The sequence below is a fragment of the Quercus lobata genome, chromosome 6 (genome assembly GCF_001633185.2).
Source record: "Quercus lobata isolate SW786 chromosome 6, ValleyOak3.0 Primary Assembly, whole genome shotgun sequence".
NCBI lineage: Eukaryota > Viridiplantae > Streptophyta > Magnoliopsida > Fagales > Fagaceae > Quercus > Quercus lobata.
This window is the reverse complement of record NC_044909.1, coordinates 21,093,002-21,104,504: the sequence shown is the minus strand read 5'-3', so window position 1 is coordinate 21,104,504 and position 11,503 is coordinate 21,093,002. Positions and strand designations below refer to the sequence as shown.

Here is an 11,503-nt window from a genome sequence, read left to right as displayed (position 1 = left end):
TTATTTTTTACCTTCAGATACACGTGTGGAGGAGAGAAAGACAGAAAGAGAGAGAGAGAGAGAGAGAGAGAGAGAGAGATTATGTGAAGTGGAAGCAAATACATTGGCTTGGTTATAAAACAAACTTTGATATATTTTTCTTCATGCTCTTTATGATTTATATTTGATGATTACCTTGTGAGTGAAGAGAAATATGTAATAGAAAAAGACAAAGGTTATGGAGTCATGGAGTCAAAGACAAGACGACCTCCCTCTCTCTCTCTCTCTCTCTCTCTCTTCAGGTCCCCCTCCAAACCGTTTTCTACTCAGACCCATCAACCAACACTTCTCTCTCTTTCTCTCTCTATTCCCTATATTCTAAGCAAACCCCACAACCATCAGTATAATCATGATCATTTTTCCCACCTCATGAAGCCTCCTCTCTCACTCACTCTCTCTCTCTCTCTTTCTCTCTCTCAAGCTAGCTCTTTATCTATAAAGTGTTCACCAATCTACATCAACTCATTTGGGAGAGAAATCAAAATACTCATATATCAATAAGCTAGCTAGCAAATATTGGATCTAAAGCTAGCTAGTCTCTCAAAAATAATGAGGAAGCCTGAGCTCTCATCAGTTGGGAAAAACAACCAAGTTAACAACAATAAGCTTAGAAAGGGTTTGTGGTCACCAGAAGAGGATGACAAGCTCATGAACTATATGATGAACAATGGACAAGGCTGCTGGAGTGATGTAGCAAGAAATGCTGGCTTGCAGAGGTGTGGAAAGAGCTGTCGCCTTCGTTGGATTAATTACTTGAGGCCTGACCTTAAGCGCGGTGCCTTCTCGCCTCAAGAAGAAGCTCTCATCATCCATTTGCACTCACTTCTTGGCAACAGGTTCATCCATTCATATCTGTCATAATCATTTGCATCATGCTTAACTGTTTTCTGTACTGTCATAATGTATTTTGATGTTTTTATTTAGAACTTCTGATATATATATGTGTGTGCGCACTAACTGGTTTTTTTTTTTAGGTACTGTAATTGGGGTTTCTGTATGGAAATAAATGGTTTAGTGTTTCCTTGAGTTTGTTAATGCCTTCCTTTGATGTACCCAACTTTATTTCGGTTTAATTTTTCTTGTGTTTGATAAAATATTTTCCTTAAAGAAAAAAAAAAAGATATATATATATATATATTTTTTTTCTATACTTTGTTTATTTAAAATTTAAATCAATTTTATAAGCATTTTCTTTTATGTGAATGACGTAAAAAGAAGAGGATAGAAATTCGATCATAATGTGATTATGGCATTATGAACTATTGCTAACGGTTTTTTCTTTTAGTAATTTAGGTTTTTTTATTTTATATACAATTTTTTAAAATTCACCTTTTCAGGTCCAATTATATTGTAATCAAAATTTAACAAATAAATTTCAACAAGAAGGTGCATCTAAAGGAACATAAGAATTTCGTTGAAAGTTAATAAATTGTATCTTAAAAAAATTAAAAATTTTGTACATAAGTAAATAAATTTAAAAAGGATACATGGTATAAATAGTAGTAATTATGTTTTCTAATTTACTTACAGTGGAAACTCCTGGAACCCAAAATGTAAATAAATAATAATAATAAATCAATATAGAGAGAGAGAGAGAGAGAGAGAGGAAAAAGAAAAGCACTAAGTGTGTGCAAAGAGTCAAACAAGCACATAATCAGCCCATGTTTTACGTATCTCATCCAAATCTCCTAACCAATATAATATGACCTGTAAGCCATTAAATATGACCTGTAATTTTTACATTCTTCTGATGAACCTTAAAATTTATACATATTTACACAAACATAATAAACAATTATGCGTTTGTATTTATTCATTTGTGTAGTATATTATATATCTGGACTTATGTACACGAGGGTTGGTTATATTATATATTTGAAACACTCTTTTTGGAGGATTAGAGCTGAAAGGGACATTGATCTTCTGATGTGGACAACTGCTCTTTGAGTTGAAGACACTCCATACCCTATTTTTGTTTAATGAATTAAGCTTTCATGGGGAAAAAAAAACACACTTAAAAAGCAAAAAATATTACATAATTTAGAGTCTTAACATATAATTTTGGTTTTCAAATACTTCTTTTGAAAGACAAAGTTGACCCAAAAGAAAACAGGTAACGTGGTGTCGATGTCTGCACTTTAAGTTAAAGACACTCCTTACCTTTTTCTGAGTTCTAGTTTTAGCATGCAAATCATGCATTCAGAAAATAAATAATACATAATACACTTTAGTTGAAACTGACACTTTTGTTATGTTTCTCATTTCAAGGTGGTCTCAAATTGCAGCACGCTTGCCTGGACGAACTGACAATGAAATCAAGAATTTTTGGAATTCAACAATAAAGAAAAGGCTTAAGAACTTTTCATCTACACCCTCACCAAATACAAGCGATTCATCATCACCTAAAGATGTCATGGGAGGGCTAATTTCCATGCAAGAACAAGGCATCATGCCCTTGTACTTGGATTCATCATCGTCAACAACAAATTCCATGCAGGCTATGACCTTAAACCACATGATTGATCCATTGCCTATGATCCATCATGGCCTAAACATGTCCAATAGTGCAAGTGGATACTTCAATGCAGCACCACAATACATGACTCAAATTGGTGTCAATGGAGATTGTTTTTATGGTGGAAATGGAGTCTTTGGGGGTGCTGATATGGGCTTAGATGGTGTTCCTCCTTTAGAGAGTATTAGCATTGAAGAAAATGTTAAAACTGAAAATATGTATAATAATAGGACAATGAATAATAACACCTCAAATAACCTGAACAACATCAGCAACTGCAGTAACTACAATAATAGAGCAGAAAACTTAGCTCGAGTTGGAAATTATTGGGAAGGAGAGGAATGGGACTTGGAGGAGTTGATGAAGGATGTTCCCTCTTTTCCTTTACTTGATTTTCAAGCTGAGTAATTGATCTGTGACCTTATAATATTTTCCTTTTTTTTTTCTTTTTTTTTTTTCTCTTTCAATATACTTTTCTTAGAATTTTTTTTCCATAAAGCTACCAATATCCTAGTCATAATAGGCTTCATAAAAAGTAAAAATTCATTGTTTATAACAAACTACCCTCTGGCTTTTGGTTAGCCTCAAGACTGAGTTTCTTGTGCTTTACTGTATGGGAAGAGACTGAAATAAAGGTCACATTTGAAGGTGGTATATATTGGTGACATTATGATATTCTTGAATGTACATTTACCTTATTGTGCAGCTAGAGAGAGAGCAAGTTGGTCAATTGTTTGAGCATCCGGGTAGGTATTGCTATCTTCATGCATGTTAAAGGCCACATAAAAGTAGAGAGGGACATCTAGTTTTAGTTGGTATATATATATGTAAGTTCTTTTTTTCTTTCTCCCTTTTTGGGCCAAGGTTGGTAAATATAAGTTGTAGTATTGTATGAGATGTACAGAATGATGTAAGGATGAAAGTTAATGTTGTTAGTGGGACTAAAAGTAGATTGTACTACATGTGTATTGATGAATTTATGAAAATTTTCTCTCTCTCTCACGTACTTTTTGTTGAAAGTTTATTTATTGAAATGGGTTAAATATAATTGTAGTTAGAAAATTTGAGATTAAAAACTGTTATCAAACAGACACACAAGGACATGCACACAACTTCGGCTATACTCCAATCTGAATGAATCCTTTTTCTCCTAAGTGGATCATTTTTCTTCTGATGGGGTTTAATCACTTAGTTGGGATGTCCACTTGGAAATCAAGTCCACAATAAAGAGTACATAGTCAGCTTGCTCTCATTGTAAAACTTATCCCCCGTTATATTATTGGTTAGTTAGCCCAATTGGGTGGGTTTTGGGACTAATCATAACTCTTTCATCTTCATTGCTATGCCCAAAGAAAGCAAAATATATAGGGTTACCTGTCATTATTTATATGAAGATAATCAGTGCAAAGAGAAATTTGTCATGTCAATGAACCACTTATTCAAGAAGTGAATAGAAAGCAATCTTGGAAAATGACCTCGAATAATATAGTTATGCAAGAGGACATGGTGGCCATTTTCACTTTGAATGACGGATGAAGAAAGTGGTCATTCAAATCATTTCCCTTTAGAATTTGATTCCACGAGGACCATAACTAACATATGTAAGCATCAATTATTTTAATTTTGGAAATTGGAAGGTTGTTTTCTTCGAAAACGATGTACTGGCTGATCATTAATTAAATATTTGGATCTTTCATGTGAATGGCATTGACAATTCTTTAACTGTATTGGATTGGACATTTCAATTGCTTGTTTTTTCAAGCTTTACTGGACTTGGTTGGACCAAAGCATGTAATTTTATGGTTCATGATTAATTTTTTTAGTTATTATTGTTGTAACTCAATTAAATTTTTTAGATATTTTCAACAAAAATATCTTGAGTTTAAATTCTTCTTACCCATTATTGTAGCTATCCAATTATAAATAATAATAAAAAATGATCCAACATTTTTGATTCGTTGTTTTTCATTTGTCTCTTTGTTTTTTAGGTACCTTTAAGTAGTTTTGGGCCTAATGCTCTATTTGGACATCTTCTAGGCCAATGCAATAAGCCTAAAGCCAACCCAACTCTATTTGAAAAAGTCTTAGGGTACATTTGGATTGAAATGAAAAATTAAAATTATTTCATTATTCAGCTTATTTTGGTTATTATTTATGGACTCTACTGCACTTTTTGGCACTATTCATGTGCCTCACTGTACTATTTCAACTAATTTTCACATTTATGTACAGTACTTTTAACAATAATTTTTCAATTTCAGCTAAATAAGCAGCATTCAAACACACCCTTAGAATCAAAACTTGAGCTCGCTGCACTAGTCTTGGTCCCTTAGGAAAGCATGCCAAACTAAAGGCTTAAGTTCCAGCCCAAAAACAACAGTGCTCAAATTAAGCATGCCTGGCAAGTAGCAGTAGTGATCTTTGTTGCTTCTTCAATTGGGTTCTTAGATCTACTAACAAGGCAGCTCACTGCTTGGCCAAGTGGGGCAAATCATAATCATAGTCACCTTTTGGCAGAAGTGGCAAAATCTGACATGACCCGCAAACTTGACACGATTAACCTATTTATAAACAGATTATGGGTTGAGGCTAAATGAGTTCAAGTCATATTCGGGTCAACACGGCTAACCCGTTTAATAAATGAGTCATATCTATATTCAACATGTGAACCCGTTTGACCTGTTTGACCCGTTTAACTTTTAAGGGTATTAGCTTTTGTTATTATTATTTTATTATCATTGCTTAATTTTTTGTTGTAATTATATGTTTATTACTATGTTTATGGTTGTAATTGTATTTTAATTTTAGATATATGGGATTTGATAATAGATTATTTTGATCATGTATTGCCTATTAATCAAACAGGTTATTAAACATGTAATTTGTATTGACATTTACATGATTTGTTAATTAAACGAGTTAAACATGTCGTGTCAGGTCGACCTATTTAATAAACATGTCATATTAGGGTTGAGGATTCTTGGCACATTTACTAAATAGGTCAAGTTCGGGTCAATCTATAGAGTCAAATATTCATGGCTCCACACAACACAAACCTGACCCACAACATGAATTGCCACCCTCACTTTTTGGAGATCCTACCTCCATATTTTCCTGACTTTTGTCAATGCTTGCAACCCTGATGTTTCCTAGTGTATATTTTGCTTTCAGTGTGGTTGTATTTTGGATGCCCTGTTTTAGTGCCTTTCATGCAATGAATTTAATCATTCAATAAAACAAAATGAAAAAAAAAATCCTGAAAGGTAAAACTAACATCAACAGGAACCTCTAATAGTTAAAGTTAGTGACATGTGATGCATTCTCAAAAAAAAGTTATTCATGGGATAACTTTAAGTATCATTACACAATTTAAGTCTTTTTTTTTTTTTAATTGGATGCAAATTTTGATAAATTCACCCTTAGATTACATGTTCACTATGTTCTTAACATACATGCCAAATTTCATGAAAATAAACTATTATTAACTATGAATAGAAATTTTAAAATATAAAACTTGAAATTTAAATATTTTATAGATGAGATAGTTATTCATCTTTGATCATCTTCAAATTTTTAAGTATGGATGGTATAAGAAAAAAAATGTAATCGATCTAATGAATAATGAAAAATTCGTTAAAATTTATATCCAATAAAAAAAATTGAAAGTGGTGTAACATTGCTTTATATATGTGTGTGTGTGCGTGCGCATTCTTTTATAAGGAAATAAATTCTCTTTATCAAGTATTCTTTCATGTCATCAAAACTTTGCATTTATAGCAATGTATTACTATTTATTTGTCATGTGTTAATGGGGTAAATGTTTTTATTTTGGAACTTATCATAAATAATTTAAGTATTTGGATGTGAGAGTCAACTGATTTAAACAGGTTACCATAGTTTTTGAGTGAAGTTGTGGTGTGCCTTTATGTTAGAACCTCTTTCCTTCTCTCTTGTGTATGTGTTTTTTTCTAAAAAATTTATTATCATTATGTTTGGATATTGAAAAGGAATCACGGGAATTTTTTTTTTTTTTGAATCATGAAATTTTTAAATAAAGGCTTGAGAGTCCCTAATGATTAATGATTAAACAAACCAATATTTAACCATGATTTACAATGTCAGGGATACGCAAAAACGAAGGCCTATATAGAGCCACTATTGTAATTGGATAACCACTAACCAGTACCAAAATTGTCTTTACCTTTAACTTTCAAACTTGAAAGTATCGACAAATGCTACCATGAAACTGATGTTTTGAATCACTTAATGAAATTATTTTTGAGTAATACTACAGATACAAACTATTTTACAACATTTTTATAAACTGCTGATATGGCAAATTCTTACTAGTTCTAATATGGGTCCATCACTAACATCACAATTTTACTTGCAGTAACTATTTGGAAAATACTAAAGCTATATCAGTAATTTGTAAAAATATTATAAAATAGTTTATGTCTGTAACATTATGATGCAGCGTAGGCGTGTAGAAGCAGAATCTGTAACACACAATTATTACAATTTTTCCACAAAACCTAAGTTCCACAAGAACACTAGGCTAGTAGGCAAAATAATAGAGAAAACCTCTCTAACAAGCTTTTATTAATCAACACATAACGATAATCAACCTCTCTATAAAGAGTATTTATAGGAATAGAATTTCTCCTACTCCTTTTAGGAAAAGACATAATAAACCTACGTCTACTTGAAAAAGGAAAAACAATTTAACTTGAAAAAGAAAAACAATTAAAACCCTAATTCAACTATGAAAGAAGAAAACAATATAAAATATTAAAATATTTTATTCTTCCTTAATGTATCTGCATCACATTACTCATTATTTTTTTCAAAAACGACATAGCCATTAATATTTGAAATATAATCTAATTAGATTAGAATCTTACTCATTTAATATAATTCTAAGATAGATTCTGTAAGTACCAAGAATGAGTTGACATAATACAATGAACTTGAATCAAATAACCTAGCACAGTCGAAGAAGAAAAAAAAGACAAGGAAAAATGAAGAATACTCATCCTCAGCCAAGATCCAAGGACAAATACTTGTATTAGATTGATCTCAAGAACGATTTGCTACAGTATTTCTCTCTCTAGGATTCTCCCTCCCTCTTTCAGGAGGATCTCTCTCATTATATAGCCTCTTTCAGCTGATCTTGGTCTTCCATTTGTTGATCATGTAGGTCATTACTAGAGTACTTGTCCCATCAAATGCCTTCCCAAATTTTCTGTGAGTTGCAGCAACTAAGACAGCATTGTTCAGGAGTTTTCTCCACATAAATGCGGTTAGGGGGTTTGGTGGGGTGCATTAAATGTGGTGGCAGCTACCATCCCTTCAGACACGTCAGGACTAATCCTCTCTCTGAAGCTCTTCCTCTACAGTGTGAGCTCCTTTGGTAATGTCTCATCGATGTGGCCAAGGCTCGCCTCCCTAGCCTTGCCGTACAAGGATATGGTCTCCTCGGAACTGCATCGGCCTTGGATATGACACGTGGCACTATTACCTTATTAAATTTCTGTATCCCACAATAGCCCCTCAAAACTCTAGTTTTTCCTTCTTGTCCAAGGAGAAAAATAGGGTTTGACACTGGGTGATTGGCTCCACACGCTTCTTTTATTTTCCCATGTGAGTACGTCACTTTGCATGCCCTATAAACATTCCTAATGCTTTGAAGTTCGTAACGTCTCATTAAATGCTCCATGCAATGCCTTGTCCCCCACGTCCTACGGTGAGATAGGGATCCTACGGTTGGTATTTTTCCTCAAAATTTAGGTAGGGTAACTCCTACCCAATTCTACCTCCAATATAAGGCACTTGAGAGATTCGTTTCTCCCATTTTCCAAATCTTCAAACTTTCAAGAAGCTCCTGAGGTGACTCCAGTCATTATTTTTGTAAGTTCCCTGTTTATCCCAATCTTATTTTTAGGTTCTTTTCTCCTCGGCCTTTTGTTTCCTATTTCTTTCTTCAAAAAAGTTATTTCCCTTCACCTTAGCCTACTTAGATGGGCAAGTTTGCTCACTTAGTAGATACCCCTGCAGGTATGGAGGGGTTTAGGGCCCTGTATCATATTCCCTAGGGTGTCTCTTTGCAGTATTGCCCTCTAGGTGAGTGGCACACCCTCAGAAGGGAGAGGGAGGTCGTTATTCCCATGATCGCCTTTATAGAAGGGGGAATGAGGCTTCCCATGTGTAGAGTGACCAGGGACTACTTGATCGCCCATAGAATCTGCCCTCATCAATGCACGCCCAACCTGTTTCAAGTCTTAGGTAGTGTAAATGCTCTTAATGAGCAAGTGGAGTTTGGCCTCACTTGGCACGACGTTGTTTGGATGTACAAGTGTCATCTGCTTGCAGACTCTGGCTATTATCTTAAGTCAAGGTCTTCCGAAGTTAGGCTTATCTCGTGTCTCCCCAAATCAAACAAGGGCATGAAAGATGACTTTCTGATCGTCTCGGGTAAATGGCATGATGGTCTTTACTGCCCAACCCAGGAGGGATCACCAGGTGGGGTATCCTAGGTTTAGGTCCTTTAACACAGGAATTAGTTTAATAGTTTGCTTCTTTCTTCATTTCTTTAGTAGTTTGTTTCCTTTTAACTGAGGACTCACCTTTCTAATTGTGGTTTTGCTTCTCGGTTTTTTTCGCAGATAAAATATTTTTGGCCCCTATCTTTACCTTGTCAACATGCCGGATCTCAATAGGGTGCTGAGATCCGAGGTGTTCGTGAGCAAGGACAGACAACTGAGAGCTGTCCATCTTATCCTTGATTTCAAGCCCTTGTCTGATAAGTTTCAGGACGTGGGCAACATGATCATAGCAGGTGATCCTTGGCTGGCTTGAATTGACGTTTTGGTACCCGGATTCCTAACCCGAGAAGGTATTGTACAGGTCAAGCTGCCCTCCCATCGTTCTCCCTATGAAGAAGCGATTCCAAGAAAAGAAATAGCTTCCTCGCGCTTGTCGCTCGAGAAGGAGATAGACCAATTTCGGCTCGAGGAAGAGAGAGAGGAGTAGGGAGAGCCTGTGATTGAGGTCTCAAATTCGGAAGATGAACTTGACAGATCTTCAGGTGTTCATTCCACCGGACTTGTTCTTGCACGTATAACCAGTAGTTTGGAAGAAAAAGAAGAAGAAATGTCGTTGGAGAGGAAAAAGGGGTCAAGCCTCTGTGAACTCCTCGTGGGCAGGTCCAAAGGGTCGGTGTCTAAGGATGCCTCGGGCTCTCAGCTTCCTCCTTCTCCTCCTCCTCTTCCTTCAGCTTCCCCCTTTGCACCTGCCAATCTAAAGAAGAGAAAGAAGGACAAAGAGGTAGTTGAGGAGGGCGAGTTGGTCCTTACCAATGAGGGGGTTCCTCCAAAGGTGCCAAAGATGGCCAAGGGCAAGTACAGGGATTCCTCAGCTGAGAGTAAGGAGGTTAAGCATGTGGCCGAGGTATGTCCTCCGAACCCAATGTGGAATCCTCGGCTAGAGCTGGATGGGGCCACTACACCATGGAACTCCACCATTAGGGAGTTCCAAAGAGGGAACACCCATTATCTTGCCAACGCCTTAGAGCAGCCTCTCTTATTGCCGAAGGATATGGTTGCTCTGAAAAACTTGAAACAACAAGATTTTTTTCTATCCTTAAAGAGGGATTTGGCATTGGTATGTCTTTCAACACATTTTACTAACTTCATGCTAGGTTATCCTCTTCTTATCTGATTGGGTATTCCCTTGTCGTTTTGTGTAGGCAATCCAGAAGGTGTTTATAGCCAAAGAGTGGGTGAAAGATGCCCGATCTGAGGCTAGGCTAGCGAACAATCTTCGCGTAGAGACTAGCAAGTCTTTGGCCACCACCGAGTAGAAGAATAAGGAGCTTACCCTGAAGTTGGCTGCTAAGGACAGGGGGAGAAAAAGTGCTGAAATTGGCCTTAAGAATGCTCAGGCGCAAGCCGAGGAGTAGCATAAAAAGCTCCACTATGTAGAGATAGAGCTAGCCACGGCCATCCAGCAAGTTGTGGATTTGAAGGCAAAGCTAGAGAAGGCTAAGGAGACTGCTCAGGCGGCTGCAGATGCTTCAAGGAAGAAGTTCTATGAGCTTGGAGTGTAGGAGACCAAGGTCTGCCTTATTGATGAATTGGCTGGGGTCTGCAGGAACTATTGCCTTGAGGTGTGGATCGAGGCATTAAACTTGGCCAGAGTTCCTATTGCCTCGAAATGGAGGAGAGCTAAGAATGTGTACTATCCGCAAGACCTCCGAGAAGCTCCTGAAGCAGCTTTGGGCCTTGAGACAGATGCTGCCCTTGCAATAACTACACTGGAGCAGCTTCCAGTCACGCAGGCCTTTCTTCCCCCCTTGGAGACCTCCAAAGGGCCTAGCAAGGCTAGTAACCAAGGCCAGAGGGTAGAGGTGGCCAAGGGCAAGGAGGCTGCCCAAGGTAGAGCTTGGCCAAAGGTTAAGGGCAAAGGAGCTGGTCATAGCCAAGAGGTCTCCCAAACTAAACCTCTGCCAGAGACCAAGGGTCTAGAGGCTGACCAAGGCAGGGAAGCTGTTTTCAAGACCGAGCCAGTCAAGCCTCAAGTTGTAGCTCAAGAGAAGAAGGCCACCTCGAGCAAGGCTACTAATCCTCCTATCCCTCAACCAGTCAATGAAGAAGATCCTCCCCCAGCCCAGACTTAGCTAGGATCTTTTTATTTTTATTATTATTATCATTATTATTATTATTATTATTATTATTATTATTATTATTATGTATTTTTCTTTTGTTGTGGTAGTTTGCCATGGTTTATGATGTACCTTTCCTTTTTGATTAATGAAAAGATGTTAACTTTTGCTTTATGACATTGTAACTTTCATTTTCCTTACAATATCTATTTCTAATGGCTGTAGAAATTGTACTGCCTTTTGCTGAGAGGTTAGACTGATGATGCTTCTAAGGGTGAAAACCCATA

The 11,503-nt window shown here is 36.5% G+C and overlaps 1 protein-coding gene across 1 annotated transcript; it reads left to right on the top strand.

Moving 5' to 3' along the window:
• Positions 1-419: 419 nt before the first annotated feature.
• On the top strand, positions 420-3,522 carry LOC115994130 (transcription factor MYB46-like). Its single transcript, XM_031118170.1, has 2 exons — positions 420-875; positions 2,308-3,522. The coding sequence occupies exons 1-2, from the start codon at positions 589-591 to the stop codon at positions 2,960-2,962; spliced, it is 942 nt and encodes a 313-aa protein (XP_030974030.1). The 5' UTR covers positions 420-588; the 3' UTR covers positions 2,963-3,522.
• The last annotated feature ends 7,981 nt before the right edge of the window (positions 3,523-11,503 follow it).